Below are 22,299 nucleotides of genomic sequence, written 5' to 3' on the forward strand. Positions count from 1 at the left end.
GTTTGAATCAAGTGTATTGAGAAAGAAAATTGAGAAGAATAATACAAAATCCTTCTAGTCGATCTTTCAATTGCATTGCACGCAGCAGCAAACATACAGCGCAACCAATAAAATGGGATCTGTTACTGATTTTTCTGTCCTGAGACTTGAATCAGTGTAGTGACTCAGGTCTGGATTACACCTGGTATTAAGATGCGTTTTGGTCAATCGGATCACAAGTAAACGAGGAAGACATATTCCCATTTACACCTGGTGTTTTATTTCAGCTTTTTTGTCCACTTTAAAAAATGCATGTCTTGTTTCTTCAAAGGGACTATTGATGGGTGGGTAAATGTTGTTAGTTTTTTTTCAGAACTTTTGATCTAATGGATTAAAAAAAGACACAAGATCAGTGGAATGCTGTGAGTGAGTGTTAGAAATCAGGAATGGTGAGAGAACATTGTGCTTAAACCAAACTTGTGTTTTCAGCCAACAAAGTTTAAATCCCGACTGGCTAGAGCTCTTCCCATAATGTTACGCATTAGGTCAGTAGGTGGAGAGGAGACGATCTTTTGTGGCTGTTTGAACACATTCGACCACATGAGCTTCTACACTACGAAAGCAATCCGGTCGAAAGTGGACAAGCTCAAAACATTTTAGATCCCCTTTTACTTGTATTTAGCATTGTCCACTTGTGAACTCATCGACCAAAACGCATCTTAATACCAGGTGTAAACAGGGCCTAAATGTTACTTTACATGGTAATTTGCTAAAAAACATGCAAATATTTGGTACTAAACAAGAAACAATAGTATTTTTTGGTTAGTAGGTAGTATGAATCTTTCTTCGAGTAATAGAGGAATCAGTAATGGGATCACTAACAAAGCAGTACCTTTAAATTAATCTTTAAATTCTTTACGATTCTATACTATACTAATTAGTAATTTTCTAAATGTTTTGAAATAGAAGTAACACTTTTTTTTTTTTTTAAATCCCATTTCTCGTAACACCTCTTTTTCACTCATTACATTTCTGCTTTATTCATGCAACATTACAACTTTAATCTTTTAATTGTACTAGATTCTCATTCCATTAATAGCTGTTGTAAATAGAGCTGACTCATGCCTTAATTTCTCCATTGCTGTTTATTTTATAGTATATAAAATAGTAGGGGGGGTTAGAAGAAAGTAAGGTTAGGGAAAGTTAGTGACAATTCAGAGGAGTTTGTAAACAGCACTGATGAAGAAACAGATGTTCATCGATGGACTTGATCCCCTCCTATATCGGTGAATTTATACACATTTTTACTAACCTTTATTGAGAGGCCCTGCTTCTGCATGCCAAATTAATGTTTACGTTCTCTTTTATGTTTCATCTCTCCTTGCATCTTCCTGATACTAAGCCGACTCAGCTGATCTTCAGACCTGTCTAAACACCTGGCTTGCAGTTTTTTCAATTCCTGTTTTCAAAATGGACAACTGTAGCACATTAACATGCATATTGGGCCAAATGTCCGAGTGGAAAGAAGAAGCCATGACAGATTTCTGAAAGACTTTAAGCCTTTACCGTCACTGGTGATGAACTATTGGAGGATGTCACACATCTACAGACTTCTTTTTGACCACCTATAATACGGTCTACAAAATGATGGTACCAAATGGATTCATTGTTACCAAATTGTTTTTTTCTTGACCGTTTAATCTCATTTGTGAGTGCTTAGGAAGGTTGCTTGATTCCTTGCTGAGGGTAAGTGGATTGCAGTAATTGATCCTAATTTGGTAATGCAGACATTATGCTGAAGCTAATGTCACTAACTGATGTTTCCACAAGCCTTGTTAAAGACTAAAGATATGTAAAGTTTTATTGTTTTCAATTAGAGTTCGCTAGAGGTGCACGAGGCATGATTATTACACAATAACAATGGTCTGGTATTTGCTATTGCATGTTTGCCTGCCAATTCATGGCTTGAACGTGAGTTGTCTCTTTGTTAAAATAGTTATGTTGCTAGCATTTTAAGTTGTTTTCCAGATGTGCAAACACATATTTACTAACACATTTATTTACGCTCTGGGCATGAAATTATAAGCTTTTGTTGGACAAAAAAAAAACATTAAATAAAAAGGTGAAAAGTTTATTTCGAGAAAACATATGAGCATTAATTCTTGTGAACTACAAAAAAAAATCAGTTCTTTTTAGCCCTGATTTTCCTTATGAGGAGGTAGCATCTCTCCTTCGGGAGAGTGATGTTTCATATCCCATACGGTGTGCAGTGGCATCCCATCATGCTTTTTATTTCTTTGTTTTGGTTTTGGAGGTCTTAGTTTTGGTTTTGGCGCTAGTCTTTGCCGCAGACTTCTTCTTCAGACTCACTTCCACTGGATAATGATCACTTATCTCCAGGGCCTGCCATAGATCAATCATATCAATATATTATTTACTTTATACCACATTAAAAAAAACGGAAATGCATTGTGATGAATATACTCACCATTTCCTCTGAAAGTTTGTAGGCTTCCTGGAAGTTAAAAGGCTTTGCAGATTTTGGCACAACAGCTTGTAGCATGTCTTCTTTATACACCACAATTCTAGAAAAATACTTGCCATCAATATTTTCCAAAGCTTAACATGCAGATTGACCTCCCATTTTATGCATTTAGTATTCTAGTTACATCTAAGCTATGATTTGCTCAACTTTTAATCAAAGGTGATAATTTAACATTCATACTCTAAAGGTGCGATCACATTTATCATTGTTCAGTGAGTGTTTGCAGGCGAAATCCAGTCATTTCAATTGGAATCCATTGGGAATTTGGTGTGAGGGCGATAGATTTCACCTCACAGATTTCTCTTATGTTCATGTTTGTCATGAATTCAATTCGCCGCACTTACCAACAGAAAACTTAAAGTGACTTCTGTGTGAACTGTGCTTTATGCATCACTATACTATCCAGCAACCAATAGCCGTCATTTCACCGTCTAGGTTAACTAGAGATCCGATATATAGTTCGGCTATGAGTAACCTACTTCTAGCAAAAATAACCTTGAATTTGGTTACATGTTGTTTTTGCATAAATAACTTGCGAGATGTATGATATTCCATCATGTACGCAGTTATTACAAGGTGTTTGGTTTCATTTATTCACTCATTTAATTTCTTTATCTAATTGATGACTAGTCTATTCTTGGGCTATGGTTTAGACTTCTATTAAATTTTCACGACAGCCCAAATTTTGCCTTGTTTTAGCCTAGACGTCTGTGTTTGGACGGCTATTAGACGTCTTTTAAACGCAAAATTCCTTGCTGGGTATTGACGATAGACAGTGGATCTTTTCGCTGAAAATGCACCAGTGTGACCCCGCACCTTAACACTGTCTAAACTGGGAGCGATTATTGAAAATAATTCTGTATTTTCAGCTTCAGAATCATGAATATTGGGTTACCAGCACCAAGTCCAAGCCTATTCATTTCCATCCACAATGTAATACCAATTTAGCAGTTTAATCAACAGTCCATTTTTTGTTAACCTTTTACCATATGTCTTGGAGAATTGCAATGATACCGTATCGTGAGTTCAGTATCGTGATATGTATCGAATCGTGACATGAGGGTATCGTACACCCCTACTGATTATAATTGTTTCTATTTGCTTTTAGCGCATTGCAATGTGCCACTAGCATCCAGTGTAGACAAGGTTTCAGGTGCATGGAGGTTATGAATTCTGTATTTTTAAACAGGCTAGCAGATGAAAGGTGAGTAAATGATTGATGTTTCTCCGCCTCACCTGTCGTAGGTGTGGTCGTTGGACTGTATGACTGTGGTGTCAACATCGTCCCCGATCAGCCAGTGGAAATCGGCATCACTGCGGATTCTGATGCCCTTCATCTTCTTCTTGGAGACGTAGGCGCCATCTGCATTGAAGTCGCCAAGGATCATGACGTTCTGTAGGATGGAATGTGTGAGTTTTCTCTCAAACTCTAATGTTTGGTTAAACTAGAGTTCACATGTGTGTACTATTTAGACAAGGATTGATTGAGATACATTCCCTTGAGATGTGTACATTCACACATTTGGCAGACGCTTTATCCCCAAAAAACTTGCAGGACATTCAACTATACATTTTATCAGTACATGCATTCCTTCTGGAATTTGTTATGATTGCATAGTGTTAAACTCACATCAGTTTCCCATTTGTCTTTGACGTGCAAAAACACATCATATAGTTCATCCAGTTCCTTCTGTGAGTCTTTGGGTTTTGTGTGAACAGGAATCAGCACCAAATCTTTCAGCACTGGAAAAAACAAACACAAACAAAATAGACTTGAAATGGGAGTGCAGGTTGTTCATGTGATTCAACTCCTGAAACATTTGCAGTCATGTAGGAATATGCATTATAACATTATAATGAATGGGTGAATAAAACTTTAATTTTGGCCTGTTTCTCAAATGAGTTGTATGGACCACTTTTATGGTGATTTTACATTTGTTGTTTAAATTTGAAAGCGCCGGTCCAATTCGTTTCCACATGAGGGTGAGTAAATGTTGCCAGAATGTCTATTATGAGAGAATTTTTTATGTAATCTTAGATTAAATCCATGTTCTCACTGGAGGCTTTTTAGTCTAGGCTCTAGAGTTGGTCCAGACATTAAAGTGTATTTGTCCAAAGTTTAAAGGGTTAGTTTGCCCAAAAAATTAAAATTCTGTCATTATTTACTCTCTCTCATGTCATTCCAAACCAGAAAGACTTTCATTCATCTTCGGAAAACAAATGAAGATATTTTTAATGAAATCTGAGAGCTTTCTGTCCCTCCATTGACGGTCTACTTAACTACCACTTTAAAGAGTTCATAAAGAAATCGTACAACTAATCCATGTTAACTGAGCGGCTTAGTCCACATTTTCTGAGAAGCTTTGATCGCTTTATATGATGAAAAGTTTGAATTTAGGTGATAAACACCAATATTGTTGATCAATTCTGCCATTTGCTGGTTGTGAATCCAGCCTGTTTTGAAAAGTGGAATAAGAGACCCCAACTTATTTATATTAGAGTCCCCTGCTCATCCTACACATATTATTTAATGGCATTTTTATACGATATATCTAATGGCAAAATGAGAAGCCCCAACATATGCAAACATATTCCATGCAAGCACATCCCATTATACAGGCCTACACAGACACACATACTCAGATACATGATTATAATAGTAGAATAAAAATGGCTATGTTATACTTAAATCTTTATATTTCGATAAAAATCATCCACAAAACATGCTGCGTAACACGAGAATGAACCTCATTGGTGTATGTAGAAGAACATGCTTGTGCTTGTTGATGAATGTTAAGCCTATTTGTGAATGAAAGCCTAAAATAAATCAGTTTTATTTGGACTAAACCACTTGATTCATATGGATTAGTTTTGTAATCTCATTATGAACTCTTTGAAGTTGCATCAACGGAACGGTTGGTCTTGGGTCACATTAAAGGCTGCCTCCCTCCCTCGTTCGATCCCCATCAATTCGCTTATAAGGCAAATAGGTCAACTGAAGACGCCATAGCCATCACCCTACACACAGCACTGAGCCACTTGGAGCACAGAGGGAGCTATGTTAGGTTGCTCTTTATTGATTATAGCTCAGCCTTCAACACTATCATCCCTGATATCCTGGTCAGCAAACTGACTGATCTAGGACTCCACCCACTCACCTGCTCCTGGATTAAGGACTTTCTCACAAACAGACCACAATCAGTAAAACTTGGACATAACCTCTCCGCCACTAGATTTCTGAGCACGGGCTCCCCACAAGGGTGTGTGTTGAGCCCACTACTCTATACCCTCTACACCGCCGACTGTAGACCCGTCCAGTCCAGTAATACCATACTGAAGTTCGCGGATGACACAACGGTGGTGGGGTTGATCTCTGAAGGTGATGAGTCAGCCTACAGGGATGAGGTTCTGAAAGTGTCCAAGTGGTGTCTGGCAAACAACTTGACTCTCAACACCTCAAAAACAAAAGAAATCATTCTGGACTTCAGGAGACACCGGGCAGACCTGAGCCCTCTCTGCATTAACGGAGACTGCGTAGAGAGGGTCTACGCTTTCACCTTTTTGGGCACCATAATATCTGCCGACCTCTCATGGTCAGGAAACACTACTGCTGTCTTCAAAAAAGCACAGCAACGTCTGCACTTCCTGAGAGTGCTCAGGAGGAACAACGTCGGGAAGGAGCTGCTAGTGACCTTCTACCGCTCCACCGTCGAGAGCATCTTAACTTACTGCATTACGGTGTGGTTTTCCCACTGCACAGAGGCAGAACGGAAGAAGCTCCAGAGAGTGGTAAATACTGCAGAGAGGATCATTGGCTGCACCCTTCCCTCCCTAAAGGACATTTACTTATCCCGTTGCCTCAACAGAGCAAAGGCCATCATTAAAGACTGCACCCATCCAGCTTACCCCATGTTTGATCTGCTGCCCTCAGGCAGGCGCTACAGGTCTATCAGGACTAGAACAAACAGACTTAGAAACAGCTTCTTTCCACAAGCCATCACCATATTGAACACACACGGTCACTGACTGTTTTCCCCCCACATGTACACACACACATACATTCACAATATACGGTATATGTGCAATAACATTACATATATTTTAATTTATAAATGTTCTATTGTATCTTTGTGTGTTCTTACTATTTAAAACTTTGTCTGTAAAATTTTTAGATTATGTGTGTACTAGGTGAAAGTGCTGCTAAAATTTCGTTGTTCATTTAATGTGCAATGACAATAAAACTTCTGAATCTGAATCTGAATGAATTCTGAATCAATGGAGGGACAGAAATCTCTCAGATCTCATTAATACGATCTTCATTAGTGTTTCAAAGATGAACAAAAGTCTTACGGGTTTGGAAAGACATGATGGTGAGTAATCAATGACAGAATTTTCCTTTTTGGGTGAACTATCCCTTTAACAGAAGCTGATTACCTGTGTGTTTACAGTTGAAACGCAGAATGAAAGGCTCTCGAGAGAAAGCGTCCTCATCGCCCTCTTGATTGTCTTCATATTGGTACGTGTCGACCAGTTTAGCCTCGTCTTCTCTGAAAGATATGAACGAAATAGTTTTGTTAGTGCCATATGAATGACTGTTCATAATTTTACCCCAGTTTTTATTCTGATAACATAATTCTGATACTTTACCAAGCACTGTACCTGTAGAAACAGACAAACTGCTCCTTATAAAGAGTGCGTCCCAGCCTGGAGCTTCCCACCATAGTGAAGGGACGTTTCTTATTAGCACTGTGGGAGAAACGGTGAGTTAAATTTGGGTTGAATTGAGATGGTGATGATGAAGTGAATCTCTGACGGTTCATACAGACCCGGTGCTGTTGAGCTCCTGCAGGAATTTGGCTATAGCTTTTCCCGATTTGTCCACCACCTCCAGCATAATGATTATACTGTACCGAGAGAAGATCTACAGGGAAACAGGGTTGAGGTTTGTTTGCTTTTACTATGTACTCTTCTTGAACAGTCAGATCATAAACTCACCTTAATGAGATATTTCACAATGTTTTTGTCTGACAGCTTGCTGGAACCCATCCGTCTGATGTTAAAAGATGCGATCTTCATGGTGTCGACCTAAAGAAGACCAGATAAACAAGTTAAAGGGAAATGAGTTTCATGACCACAAACTCTTCGAACCGGCTGCATGTTTTCAGGTCTGTTTGGTCCTCCGTGCCAACTCTTAATCATTTCTATACCGTTTTCCTGTCGTAAATCGTCAAAGGAAGTTTAACAGACAATTCAAGGATATACATTGTATGCACACAGGAAAGTCTTATAGTTTAGAAAGAGCTGACATGTCAGTTAATGCAGGAACACAGCAAACACGACAGAGACAGAAAGGGAAACCACAGCGAGTTTCATTTTGAGAATTTGAAAACAAAATGCAGGTTCATTTACATTTGAAAACAATACAGGTTCATTAGATTGAATAAATTAATCTAAGAATTCAGATTAGCTCCAATGCACCGCAGTATTAAAATAAAAAACACCATATTAACACATTCAAGGATCTTTTTGAATGTGATCACATTCTATAGCTTAACTTTAAAACTTAAAAACTTTTTTAAATCTGTTATAGATCTATTACTAAACACAAGTAAAGTTTTATGTACTTACATTTAATTTAATATAAACAAACTAACTTGATAATCAGCTCTTACCAAAGCTGCTTTGTTTACTATGAAGTCTCGGCTTGTCTTCCTGTGTTGGCCGTTAGACAGCTAGTGAATAATTAATGATGGCTCAGCTCATTTATAAACAGGCCATGCCTACTTCCTCTTTACTTCAGATAAAGTTTCTGTCTCACGGATGTCTCGTAAAATGGAGAATTTGTGGAGAGGCCTCACTAATTGTTTCCAGCATGTATAGAAACATGTAAATGTATAGCAGGCTTGACTGGAGGAAACCGGATAGGCTTTTGTTTTTGACAGTCAAGTCGAGCGCCTTTTTGAATGAATTTACATATCTGAAACCCCACCCATCAAGATAATGGTGCAGTCCAGGCTCAAACCGGCAGAATATGTTGTCTAACACTTGTTGAGAATATGTCTGATAACACTTTATTTTACAGTGTCCTTGTTACATGTAATTACTGTAGTAATAATTATAAATGATGCATAATTACATGCAATTAAGTTAACCCTAAATCAAACCATAATCCTAACCCTCTAGTAAGTAAATGTAGTTCATTACTATTACTCAGTACTTAAAGGTGCTGTAAGTGATGTTGGGTGAAGTCACTTCTTGTTGACGTTCAAAGTATTGTCAAACAAAACGGAGGCTAGCTCGACCCTCCCTCCTCCTCATCCCGTCCCCTCCTCCTCATCCCGTCCCCTCCCCCTCCCTTCTGTCCTTCCTGAAACAGTCATGAGCCATTTAGAAAAACCAAACTGGATTTACCCTGTCCAGCAAAAACAGAGCCTCCTGAATGTCGGATTGGAAGCCCTTCTGCCGGCGGAGTTCTCGCCAACTTTTGAACGCTTGTCCGATGTTAATTTGAGACTTCGCATTCCTTCTCCTTTTCCCTCTTCTTTGTTATTTGTTCATCGGAACGTCGTCTCTTTGGTCGTGTGTCGGCCATATCAAAATTCTCAAACAATATACATTTTTAACGTTAGTCGTTGTCTAGGACATCTCTCCTCTCGCTAACTTCCCTCTTCATGCTTGTCTCTCCTCCACCCCCCCTTCATGTGCACGCGCACTAATCCCCCAACCCCAAATCATTCTTGTCGTTATTGGCTGGAACACTGTTTGTTATGTTTCGTGGTCCAGACTGGGCCGGTTTGTTTTTCTTGCCGTTTGTGGAGCCTGGGTTGTCTACAGAGCCCGGTTTTTTTCTACAGTGTGTTCAGGAGACAGACAGCTAGCGGATAGTGAGGAGATGTTTGCTGGATGTGTCGGCCTAAAAAACGCGGGACATCGCTTAGAGCACCTTTAAATGTGGAATTACACTGTAACATGGACACCTAAAAATAAAAAGTAACACTGTTGTTACATGTACTTACCTTATTAATAACAACAGTATATTAGGCATAATTACATGCAACTATCCCTCAACCAAAACCTAATCCTACCCTAACCCTATAGTAAGTACATAAAGTGAATTATTACTCATTGTTTAAATATATAATTACACTGTAACAATGACACCTTAAAATAAAGTGTAAACAAATAAAGTGTAACATGATGTAAAATGGTACTATCTATCTATCTGCAAACCTGAATAAACAACATTTCCCGCCATTTCCCTGTTGATTTAATTTTTTGTACTGTAAACAGACATTATATCGAAAACCTGTTGTAGGGTAAATGTTGTTTTTGGCTCACCGATCTTCACTGTAGTCATATTTCACTTCGCCATGAAGGCACTGACTGCATTCAAGCGGGAAAAACAACACAGCGCCTGGATTGTCTGGACATGAAATGCCTCCCAACGACAGTTGTGAACACAAAGAACCTGTCAAGTTGAATGTAACATCTACGGTATGTAGAGAACCATTTAACTTCATGTTATTATTAAACCCAACATCCACTTTAACCAATGTCCCCATTATCTACGACCTTCAACTGCAGAATTTGTAATGCGGTTTCAAAAACAAGCTCATTGCAATCTTTAGGAAGCAAATTCCTGCTACACCTGACTGACGGATACATCCTTCTTTGCTTTTTCTTACTTAGTAGATTAACGACCATGCAATGATTTGTCCTCCTTCAAGTGTAATTTTAAACCCTTTGTGCCAGTCATAAGGATGATTGAATTGTAACTCACCTGCACTCTTTAGCTTCCCACTTCCGAGTGAATGTTTGCCCTGGGGGAGGAACTGTTTTGTTGTTTCAAGGGATGTCCAGGTTGGGGCTGCGCCAAATCACTCTACTGGTTCCTGCGACTAGCCAATCAGGTCACAGGTGTCCAATTTTAAGGTGTCCTGCTTGTTTTTATGAATCGCCACAGTCCATTTCTTCAGTGCATCTTCGGACCTGTGCTTAAGTAAGTTGGGTTTTGTTCTTTGACTTCTTTAAATCCTTAACTTATTTTGGTAACACTTTATTATAAGGTGACGTTGTTACATGTTACTACATGTTCTTACTAAAGTAATAACAGTAAATTATGCACAATTACAACTAACCCTAACTGCAAGTCTATAGTAAGTACATGTAGTTAATTAATATTACACAGTACTTATTTAAGTACAATGTAACTGTCACCTTAAAATAAAGTGTAAATTTTTTTATTGTTTAAAAAGTGTCTGGAGAACCTAATCTCAGCATCTCAGAATCAAGCAAGGTTCTTGCGTTTCAAAATGTGACTGTTTTTATGATCCTACTATGAAATATTTAATTCCAATTTTTAATTGGAAATAATTCAAATTTTTGGAATGTAAACATTTTTTAAAACAACACACATAAAAGGTTCTTTTTTTCAAAATTTGACTGTTTTTACATTGCTAATATGTTGCTTGGAATTAATTTTTTGGAATGTAAAGTTTTTTTTTTTCAACAACACTCATGTTCTTGTTTTCTTTTATATTGCTAATATGTTGCTTAGAATTAAATCTTTCTAATTTTAAACTTTTTTTAAACAACACTCACAAAGGGTTCTCGTTTTTCAAAATTTGACTGTTTTTATAGTCCTAATATGTTGCTTCAAATTAACATATTTGGAATTTAAACTGTTGTTTGTTTGTTTTTTCTTTCAAAACAACACCCACAAATAGGAGTCATGTTTGTTAAGCCCCTTAACTTGTTTCGGCTTGTGCGCTGTTGAATGAGATGGAATGTGAAAACACTTTTTTTAAAGGTTTCTTTTCTTCTAAATCCATGACTGGAATCTATACATCCGCCATCATCATAATAAGGTTTTGGGTGGTGTTGTCATGTCCATGACAGATGGTCGTCAGAGTGCAGATTGAATTTAAAGGCGTTTTTTCTTCTTTGAAGTTCGGCTCAGCAATGTCTGAGAGCTGAAACTAATTTCTGCCCCATTCAGAGAGCCATTGAGAAACCCTCCGGGCATAAAAGAGCCCAGACACCAGCTCCCCCGACACCAAGACCCGGAAATAGTTTCACACAGATCTGCTCTTTCTTGTCCGGCAAACTGTGGTGATTTCATCCTGTTGCATTTGTGAATGAGATTCGCTTCGCATTGAAAGTCCATTTCCTTCTCATCCTGATTAAATTAACGTCATTTTTTGATTTAGACAGGATTAAACACATTCTAAGTGTCGTTCGACCATTGAGACGAGATTATCTTGTCTGGTGATCTCTCTCTGTAAACTGCTTCTCAAACAGGTTCTTTCACTTGTCATTCATGTAAAAGATTAAAGAGATCGCAAGAACAGAACAAACAGGATTTTTCACAATATTTGTTGACAACTGCATGATAAAGAGACTAAAGGCCATGATTTCTCATTCATTTGTATTCAAGCATCATTATAAATACTAGTGCAAAATGCCCGTGCAAAATCAGTTTTTGTGTGTGTTTTTAGTAATTGTTGGTTTGGTGCCCGTGAAAGAGACTGTGAACGCATTGAATTCAGGGAGCAGGCTAGGTTACTACAAATGATGGCTGTGAATAAAATATAATATTCAGAAGTAAACAGTGTAGCTTATCAGAATGTTTATTTTTAAACCACAACCGCCTTGGGGCTTCTTTGACCGATACAACCCTCTAATGTCAGAATGTTTATTTTTAAACCACAACCTTCTAAGTGCTTCTTTTACTGGTATTTTTAATGATATCTTTTGCATTTCTCATCCAAACATCGTCAAACTTGGCACTGCATTTACTCATGCCTGTAGCGAGACACCTGTCGAGTTTGAAATCCATCGGACTAACAGTTCGAGAGATATGCGGTTAACAGTCATACACACAGACAGACACACACACAGACAGACAGACAGGCACACACACACACAGACAGACAGACGTTTCTGTAATTTATAGATAGATAATTTCCTGATTTTCCACTAACGTTGCAAATCTGTAATTTGATTTCTTTTATTTCATGTTTAACAGACATCATGAAGGTCGCTTCTTTCAACGTCCAGAAATTTGGGAAATCCAAACTCTCTGATCCGGCCGTGCTGAAAACCCTGATCAAGGCAGTGTGATTTTACTATCATTCATTTGATACAATTTAAATATTTCTTTTGTTTAAATGACAGATGAATTAGTTTGTAGTTAACGGTAATCAAGGTGATGCCTGTCCACACCTACAGAAAATATAAAAAGTCACATATAAATACATCCCATTTGACAGCGAACTCCCTCTTGGATGAGTCTATAACATGTTATTTATCCTAAAGTCTGATAATCCTTCAAGGGAGGAGTGGCATGTATGAAATAATTGCTTGTATTTCTGCAGATAGTGTCACGCTATGACGTTATCGTCATTCTTGAGGTGGTGGATTCTAGCGGAGCTGCAGTGGATAATTTTCTCAAAGAGCTGAATAAGTGAGTCAAACAGGTGCGTTTTCATGAGGAAAAAAACACATTATTGCATGACAGTAGTAACAATGACTGGCCACTCTTTACCAGGTCCAACAAGACAGATCCATACAAGATGGAGATCAGCACACGCCTGGGAAGAGGCAATTACAAAGAACAGTTCATGTTTCTTTACAGGTAACGGTGTCATTTTGAAGTTACAATAGACCATTATTCAGGGTAGAAAACGCCTGAAAACAAACACCCAAAAACATTCCTATCTTGTTCCTATGGAAGCTTGTTTCCGCCACAAAATAAAAAAAAGGTAATTGCGACTTTTTATCGCACAATTCTGACTTTTTATCTCAGATAATATAAAGTTATAAAGTCAGAATGGCGAGACATAAACTCGCAGTTCTGAGAAAAAGTCAGTCTTTTTTCCCCTTAGAATTGGACTTTATAACTCGCAACAAATTGCAAGTTTATATCTCACAGTTGCGAGAAAAAAAGTTAGAATTGCGAGTTTATTTCTTGCAATTGTAAGTTTATATCTCACAATCGTGACTTTATAGCACGTAATTGCGACTATATTGCGCAATTTTGACTTTAAAACTCACAATTGCGAGTTTACACCATGCAATTTTGAGAAATAGAGTCAGAATTGAGAGAAGTAAACTCGCAATTGTGAGATAAAAAGCCGTAGGTATCTTTTGAAATGTTTTAAGAACTTTCTAGGAAGATTCTTTTAGGTTGGTTATTTTTGTCACCAAAAACTAACCTTTCCAGAACATTTCAGGGAGTTTATTTTGTGACGTAAAGGGGAAGAACATTCCCCTTTGGTTATTTGGAGGTATTTCTATAACCAAAATCTAAGATTTCCAGAAAGTTCTTGGTTTGCACTGTATAAAGGTCCTAGATCATATGATTTTCAACATTTTTGTCTACTGAAAGTTTTTTGGAAAGAATTGGAATGCTGTTAAACAACAGTACAATCCATCGACACACTGTACTTATATCCCTCACAGCCTCAATTTTCTTCCATGTCAAAAATTAAATATGGCAGAATGGCGCTACCCTAAATAAGGTCTATATGTCTGCTATGTCCCATGAATAAACACATTTGGACACTTGAACACATTACTTTCACTATTTACCTGTAAATGGTGCTTGTTTTGAATTTGGAAAAAATTGCAGTTTGTTTGTTTCTATCAAAATAAATGTAAGTATATAAAACTTTACTGGTATTTAATAGATCTATACAGATTTAATAAAAAAAAAAAAACAATGGTGCATTGGCTCATTTACATAGCCTTAAAGGCACAGCAACCAAAAAATAGTCTATTTTTTTTACAGATTAGAGGGTGATACAAGGTTAAAATATAGTAATACCCCCACTTAACTACATGATCTGTTTTAAACATAAAGGATCAGCATGGTGGATTTGGTTGGGTCTTACCAATACAATGACAAACAGCCTGGAGATGAAGATGCTTTTGCCAGAGAACCTTATGTTCTGCGATTCAAGTGTCATAAAACAGGTAAAGTACATCATATTATCTCAGTGTAACGTCATGAACGTGAATCTGATTATTTTGTGCACAACACAGCGTATTTTCATTAGCCCTGGCTACAAATGTCAAGTTTAGAAATCAATTTTTCCTGTATTGTTGAATCTCTTAAATCCCATTTGACAATCCAAACAACTGAAACTGAAATGTCACAGGCTGAATTGCATTCATCTCTGGGACGGGCTTTGACAGAAGGATACAAATGACTGTAATTATTATTAACTGTGCTTGTGTCTCTGCAGTATTGGAGGATTTGGTGCTGATGCCCGTCCACACAAAGCCTGAGGATTCAGTGAAGGAACTTGATGAACTGTACGGCGTGTTTCAGGATGTCAAGAAGAAATGGAAGACTGATGTAAAACATAACCTATAATACCTTTATGACAATCAGCCATTGGCAAAGACATTAGAGAGTCAATATACTATATGTGATCCTGGAGCACAAAACCAGTCACAAGTCGCTCGGGTATATTTGTGTCAATAGCCAAACCATGGTATGGGTCAAAATTATAGATTTTTCTTTTATGCCAAAAATATTTGGTTATTAAGTAAAGATCATGTTCCATGAAGATATTTAGCAAATTTCCTACCGTAAATATATAAAACATTTTTTTTTTTGAGTGAATGCAGCACAATTGCGAACATAAATGGACAACTTTAAAGGCGATTCCAGATGTTCAAATAGTTGTATCTCGGGCAAATATTGTCCTATCCTAACAAACCATACATCAAAGGAAAGCTTATTTATTCAGCTTCAATTACTGACCCATGTGACTGGTTTTGTGGTCCAAAGTCACATATTTTAGGCAATGAGAAGCCAAGCATTGTTGATTTAATGATTACAACATAATGCAAAGTTTGTAACATAAAAAATTATATATTTCAAACGTGCTTATCTTTACAGAACATCATGATTTTGGGGGACTTCAATGCAGATGGTAGTTATGTGTCTGATAAAGACATGAAAAAAATCCGCATCCGCAGTGACAAAGACTTCCATTGGCTGATCACGGATGACAAGGACACCACAGCCAGGACACACAACGACAACACTTATGACCGGTACATAATTACACTGTACAATAAATATAAATTATGATATCATTGTTATTAATAGCACATGTTCATGCACAGGATTGTGGTTTATGGAGACGATATGCTGAATGCGGTTGTTCCAGATTCTGCAAAACCATTCAACTTCCAGAAGGCCTTCAAACTGAAAGATGAGGATGTAAACAAGAATTTTTATTTTGTATTTGAACTTACACCACAGCTTATCTAATCATACTTACCATATAACATGAAATATTACTATATATTTCACTTTTTTTCTTTTTTTTGAGGACTGGTTGGTTTATAGTAAGTTACTAAAACAGATTGAATGTCTTCACAGACACTGAAAGTTAGTGACCACTATCCAGTAGAGGTGGAGCTGAAGAATAAACATAAGCAGCTTAAACGTAAACGTAAGACACACGACAGCAGCAAAATGACTAAAACTACATAATGAAACAATAACAAAAGACATTTGTGTTTAGGTTAATCAAAGAGGATGGAACATTTGGAGACATGAGAGCTGAATATAAAGATGGATAAGCTTCAACAAACACTACAGCGATTGAGTTGTTTACAAACTTGAAATGTTTGGATATTGTATAATTGTGTCATGAGCTTTGCGAATGTTTCACAATCAAAGACATTAAACATCTGAACTTGAAATGTATACAAACTTTATTAATTTAATGTTTTATTTACAAGAGAAATATAAAGTGGCATCAAAACATAGTAATAATTTGCCGTTGCCACTGTGGACCCAAAGCATAAGTTGGTGGTTTGAAAGACAAGCAAATACACTAAATAACATTCATTTCTTCCCAGACTTCTTGATTCCACCTCAAGCTATGGAAAGAAAACAAAGGAGAAATGTTTGTTGACAAAAGCTTTATAGATTTTCTACATTAGATGAATAAACTGGGGGAGGGGGGAGGGAACAGCATTTAAATGACATATTAAATGGCGGGTGGCTTTATGTGTCTCTTACTTAAAGGTCCTTCTTCTTAACAGCCTTGGCTTTCAATCGCTCCATTGCTTTCTGTTTCTCTTTCGGTCTCTGTTTGAAGACTATGTCCTTCTGTAGTTTGTAAATAAAACAAGCAATTCAACAAGTCATTAAATGTGCAAACCATTAGAACAATCAAGCTTTGACTGGCAGGTAAAATTCTGATTACTCTAATGTTTAATAAATAAAATGATCAATTCTGACCATCTGAATGTTGCTGCAGAAATTGAGACTCCTCAGACAAAGTTTTCCCCTCAGAAGCAACATTTTCCTCAGAAGAGGGAGCGTTTTCCCCATCTTTTATTGCACTATTTAGCTGAGCCCGTCCGAATTTCTTACTGTAGCCCATTTGCTTCAAAGTTCTCCGTGTTGTGCGTTCAGAGATGCTCTTTTGCACACCTTGGTTGTAACGTGAGGTTATTTGAGTGACTGTTGCTTTTCTATCAGCTTGAACCAGTCTGGCCATTCTCCTCTGACCTCTGGGATCAACCAGGCATTTTCTCCCACAGAACTGACGCTCACTGGATATTTTCTCTTTTTCGGACCATTCTCTGTAAACCCTAGAGATGGTTGTGCGTGAGAATCCCAGTAAATCAGCAGTTTCTGACACACTCTGACCAGCCCGTCTGGCACCGACAACCATACCACGTTCAAAGTCACTTAAATCCCCGTTTTTGCCCATTTTCTTCCACTCACCATGTTCGTGCGCGAGCGGCTCCTCTATTGCGCGGGCGCGCGCACACACTCCCAGGCTCTGATTGGTTAAGAGGTAAGATCGACGTATCTACGTAATGCTAAGATCATCAGCTATCATTGGTTCGTGCGTCGTCATGGTTTGACGATCTTCGCCGAGTTTTGCCGAACTTACAGCGTTACTGGATTCATGAGGCAAATTTGGATTATTTACCAAGGGAAACTAACAGAATTGACTCTTTTAAAAAAAAAAAAAAAAACGGCCTAAGAAGGTCTATGTATCTTCTTGGCTATTTTTAGCTCAGAGATAAGGTAATCAGAGCTGAAACGCAATATGTTTCTCCTAATTTGTTTCCAAAGATCAAATATGTATTTAGAGATTCATTCGGTAATCATTTGATCGGTTGTATTATGTCAACATAATAAACCACATAACCATAATCTTAAAAAGAATGACATTTTTTGTTTAAAATATGGCTTGCTATGTTCATCAAACATGAACGATATTAAAGGGATAGTTCACCCAAAAATGAAAATTCTGTCAGTAATTACTCACTCTCATGTTGTTCCAACCCCGTAAGACCTTCGTTCATTTTCGGAACACAAATTAAGATATTTTTTATTAAATCTGAGAGTTGTCTCACTCCTCCATATGCTTCTAAGGGACTGAAACTTGCTGGCCCAGAAAATGTATCAAAGACATCGTTAATATAGTCAAGTGACTCCAGTGGCTCAATCTTAAATGTATAAAGAATACGAGAATACTTTTTGTGCGCAAAAACAAACAAAAATAACGACTTTATTCCACTTTTCATTTCCTTATCTCTGGGCCTCGGGTCTTTTCACGTAGTGTTTAAGCGTAGCGCGTCTGTGTTGCACGTCACCACGTAGGCTCACTATTGGCCGACGCTGGTCATGTGTGATACGTGGTGAGGTATCACACATGTAGTTATGTGTAGTTTGTAAATAAAACATAGAATTAGTGTGTGCAATTCAACAAGTCAAGCCATCATTTCAAAATTTTCTAAATTTGACTGGTAGATACATTAATTTATGCATTTGGCAGACACATTTATCCAAAGCGACTTGCATTGCATTTCAAGGTACATTTACATTCTTACAGATACATTTCTGTATAGGGACGCAGATTGCTTAGTCTGTTTCTGACGCGTGCTTTGTCTTGAGGAATAACATATTCATTGTCCATATATACCTTCTCCATATTCGGATATGCCAAATCCATTTATTGTCCATTTTTGGCATTGCAAATAACAAATAAAACAAACAAAAATTATACTCAACAATTTACTTTGACTTATTGCTAACAAACTGTGTTGGTATGAGCACAGTCTTGTACAAACATGACTCTCAAACACTGCACGGTCAAAAAGTTTGTTTGACCTTCAATCTCCGCACCTGTAACTCATCATCACCTTAAATATACTCAAATACTAATATGCCCTCTAGTGTCAGTCACAAACAAAAAAATACAATTTAACATAATGGCTCCAACATGTAGTCATTACTTTACTTAAAGGCAGCTGATCTGTCCAGTTCACAAACCATAATCTCAGTTTTTATGTATAAACACTTCAACCAAAACCTCAATGTACGAACTTACTTCATCCACATCAAGTAATAACATAAAGTAATAACAGTAAATTATGCACAATTACAACTAACCTTAACTTCAAGTCTATATTAAGTACATGTAGTTAATTAATATTACACAGTGCTTATTTAAGTACAATGTAACTGTCACCTTAAAATAAAGTGTAAATTTTTTTATTGTTTAAAAAGTGTCTGGAGAATCTAATCTCAGCATCTCAGAATCAAGCAAGGTTCTTGGTTTCAAAATGTGACTGTTTTTATGATCCTACTATGTTGCTTAGAATTCAAATTTTTGGAATGTAAACATTTTTATAAAACAACACACATAAAAGGTTCTTGTTTTTTAAAATTTGACTGTTTTTATATTCCTAATATTTTGCTTCAAATGAACATTTTTGGAATTTAAACTTTTTTTTTTTTTTTAAAAACAACACCCACAAATAGGAGTCATGTTAGTTAAGCCCCTTAACTTGTTTCGGCTTGTGCGGTGTTGAATGTACGGAGCCCCCCTAGTCCCACTTTGTCAAAAAAAATTAATTATAACTATCTTGAGGCCACGAGTTACTATCTTGAGGCCACGAGTTACTATCTTGAGGCCACGAGATACTATCTTGAGGCCACAAGTTACTATTTTGAGGCCACGAGATAGTTATAATTAATTTTTTTGACAAAGTGGGACTAGGGGGGCTCCGTATGAATGAGATGGAATGTGAAAACACTCTCTTTAAATGTTTCATTTCTTCTAAATCCATGACTGGAATCTATACATCCGCCATCATCATAATAAGGTTTTGGGTGGTGTTGTCATGTCCATGACAGATGGTCATCAGAGTGCAGATTGAATTTAAAGGCGGTTTTCTTCTTTGAAGTTCGGCTCAGCAATGTCTGAGAGCTGAAACTAATTTCTGCCCCATGCAGAGAACACATAAACGACTGCATCCGGCCATAAAAGAGCCCAGGCACCAGCTCCCCGACACCAAGACCCGGAAACAGTTTCACACAGATCTGCTCTTTCTTCTCCATCAAACTGTGGTGATTTCATCCTGTTGCATTTTTGTGAATGAGATTCGCATTGAAAGTCCACTTTTCAAAATACATTCGGGGCTACACTCAAAACATTCGGGGTTGAAGCCCCGGCAAAATCGGCTGACGGCGCCCCTGGTATGGTAGTCATCAGCATTAGGGTTCCTGCTCTGACCTGCCTCCCCGTGAAGCATCTGTACTGTGGCCAAGTTCCTTCCAAGTGGTGTACTGATGCACATCTGGTATGTGAGGCTCTTTATCAGGTATGGTCGTGACTCAACAGAATACAGACTTGCGAATTTTTGAATGACACTCTTTCACTACTGTTGCTGGCGGGGTCGGCCATTTGTCTGAGCTTTGCAGGAGAAAGTGTGGTCCATGGCTACACCGGTTAGACTTAACCAGCTCCTCTAGCTACTTACATCTAGCGGGGTCATTCGCAGTCAACATATCGCCATGAATGTTGATCAGTAAGCTCCTGAATTTCCGCCACTCGGGTGCCAACAAATACCTTAAAATGGCATGACTCAGGGCTCCTGTGACGGCAGCACAAAGCTCCAATCTGGACATTGAGTGCAGTCGTTTATGTGTAATTCTTCAACGGGCCACAGCAAAGGAAAGATAAGGCTGACTTTCACTGTCTACTGTCATCAGGTAAGCGACAGAGTGGTCTCACTAGGACTTTGGCACGGGTGGTGTACGGCAGGATTAACTCGAGGGGGTCGTACTGTAACTAAGGCCCTTTAAATGTTACACATGGTAGGAGCATCATAATTTACTGGTCGATGTTTGTACCTCACTGTGTCTGTGGAACAGTGCCAGCTGAGGCCCAGAGCGGATTTATGGAATATTGGATCAACTGGCAAAGCATGGGCTACACAGGGTATGGAAGGGCAGGACTTGCCACTCAAACACCGATGGAGTTTGGTCTCCTTCCATGTCACGCCAGACAAATCTCAGAAGGGTCTTCAGAGAGCAGGCGGACCTGGAGGAACATGGCTTTTACATAACCACTTAATAGCTACAGTGTGCTCCCGGAACCTTAACAGCACTCCTAGGAGTGAAGGTGGGGCCAGGTAACAGCCACACATTTAGGTTCAGACCTCGGTACTATTACTACTACTACTACTAATAATAATAATAATAGATTTTATTTGTAATGCACTTTACATTTGGAGCAAATCTCAAAGTGCTTGTGAAAGTGCTACTGATACCCCTTTTCCACCAAGGCAGTGCTGGTGCCGGTTAGGAGCCGGTGCCTACTCAGTTCTTTGTGTTTCGACAGCCAAAGAACCGGTTCTCGGCCAGGAAAATTGGTTCCAAAGTGGCACCAACTCTTTGCTGGACTAGAACCGTTCTTTTACCATGTCATGCTTATGCTGGGGGCTGGGGGCGGGGTTATTTTCGAACTTCTTCTCGAACGTAACCTCTGTAATCCAGACGAGCAGCACAAATGTGTTCTAAACGTCTTCTTCTGACCCCAATATAGGATCGCAAAGCCTGGAGAAACATTTGCAGAAAGACGATGTAACGTTAGTCCGCCATTGTAATTGCTTGAATTTGGCGCAAGTGTTTCTAGGAAAGCTAAGACGTAGCCTATGGCAACGTACACAGTGACGCAACGACGTTGTTCGCTGGGCTCTCTAGTCAGTGGAAAAACAAACAGGTTCTGAGAAGGTTCGCAAGTTGAACCAACACTGAACCAGCACCAGTTCCGAACCAGTTCTTTTTTGGTGGAAAAGTGGTATGGGAGTGCTAAGTGCTACTCAAAGTGCTATACTGATAAGAACAGTTGAACACAATGCAGTTCTTATTGTTGTGGGTCACCATTTGATGTGGGATATACCATTGTTCCCCTGACTGTGTCAACTGGTGGGAACTCAACTTCTTGACAGTTCCTGCCTGGGTCAGTTTCAGAATTTCAGCATTTCAGCATTGTACGCCTTAGCTTGATCTGGATCTTTAGCGAGGTACCGTTCAGTGTTCTGGAGGCTGGGCATTACCATTTCCTTTGGGGCTTTGAAATCTTTGCACCTAAGCAACATATTGGTCTTGTCAGGATCTGGTGACCTCCTTTTCGTTCCTGAAGGAACGTACGTCAACTTGCCACAGTTTTTCAATGTTCCTGAAGAGCTCTGCCATTTGGAGGATGGTGGAGGTCAATAAACACTGCTGCGGGTGAATGGACAATTGTTCTGACTTCATGAAGCCTGATGGTGTGAATGAAACATCAAACTGACTCAAACAAACTCTTTGAAATGTATATGATACTGGGTATCAAGGGTGAAACTGTTAATAATGTAGACAGACAGAAATCTCATTCAATGTCAGTCATGTGTGCAGTGAAATAAGAGCTCTGTTGAGAAGTTTAAAACATGGAAAG

At 38.3% G+C, this 22,299-nt stretch overlaps 3 protein-coding genes across 6 annotated transcripts; 1 reads left to right on the top strand and 2 right to left on the bottom strand.

Moving 5' to 3' along the window:
* Positions 1–4: 4 nt before the first annotated feature.
* dnase1l4.2 (deoxyribonuclease 1 like 4, tandem duplicate 2) lies at positions 5–10,377 on the bottom strand. 3 transcript variants are annotated; one of them, XM_079890849.1, is made up of 9 exons: positions 10,305–10,377; positions 7,520–7,609; positions 7,351–7,445; positions 7,184–7,270; positions 6,959–7,071; positions 4,155–4,267; positions 3,761–3,918; positions 2,468–2,564; positions 5–2,382 (listed from the first exon to the last, which is right to left on the bottom strand). In XM_079890849.1, the coding sequence occupies exons 2-9, from the start codon at positions 7,598–7,600 to the stop codon at positions 2,269–2,271; spliced, it is 858 nt and encodes a 285-aa protein (XP_079746975.1). In that variant the 5' UTR covers positions 7,601–7,609; positions 10,305–10,377; the 3' UTR covers positions 5–2,268. The 3 variants fall into 3 exon arrangements, with proteins under 3 accessions (XP_079746975.1, XP_079746974.1, XP_079746976.1); XM_079890848.1 differs by lacking the exon at positions 10,305–10,377 and adding an exon at positions 8,197–8,468; XM_079890850.1 differs by lacking the exon at positions 10,305–10,377 and adding an exon at positions 8,153–8,233.
* dnase1l4.1 (deoxyribonuclease 1 like 4, tandem duplicate 1) lies at positions 9,901–16,396 on the top strand. 2 transcript variants are annotated; one of them, XM_079890856.1, is made up of 10 exons: positions 9,901–10,018; positions 12,552–12,640; positions 12,901–12,989; positions 13,074–13,160; positions 14,388–14,500; positions 14,773–14,885; positions 15,435–15,592; positions 15,665–15,761; positions 15,924–15,996; positions 16,069–16,256. In XM_079890856.1, the coding sequence occupies exons 2-10, from the start codon at positions 12,557–12,559 to the stop codon at positions 16,071–16,073; spliced, it is 819 nt and encodes a 272-aa protein (XP_079746982.1). In that variant the 5' UTR covers positions 9,901–10,018; positions 12,552–12,556; the 3' UTR covers positions 16,074–16,256. The 2 variants fall into 2 exon arrangements, with proteins under 2 accessions (XP_079746982.1, XP_079746981.1); XM_079890855.1 differs by lacking the exon at positions 9,901–10,018 and adding an exon at positions 10,467–10,523 and having other exon boundaries at positions 16,069–16,396.
* Positions 16,397–16,578: 182 nt separating this feature from the next.
* On the bottom strand, positions 16,579–17,325 carry LOC307169980 (uncharacterized protein). Its single transcript, XM_079890888.1, has 2 exons — positions 16,794–17,325; positions 16,579–16,661 (listed from the first exon to the last, which is right to left on the bottom strand). Exons 1-2 carry the CDS (start codon positions 17,269–17,271, stop codon positions 16,588–16,590), a joined length of 552 nt encoding a protein of 183 aa, XP_079747014.1. The 5' UTR covers positions 17,272–17,325; the 3' UTR covers positions 16,579–16,587.
* Between the last annotated feature and the right edge of the window lie 4,974 nt (positions 17,326–22,299).

The sequence above is a fragment of the Squalius cephalus genome, assembly GCF_949319135.1.
Source record: "Squalius cephalus genome assembly, chromosome: 13".
Lineage (NCBI taxonomy): Eukaryota > Metazoa > Chordata > Actinopteri > Cypriniformes > Leuciscidae > Squalius > Squalius cephalus.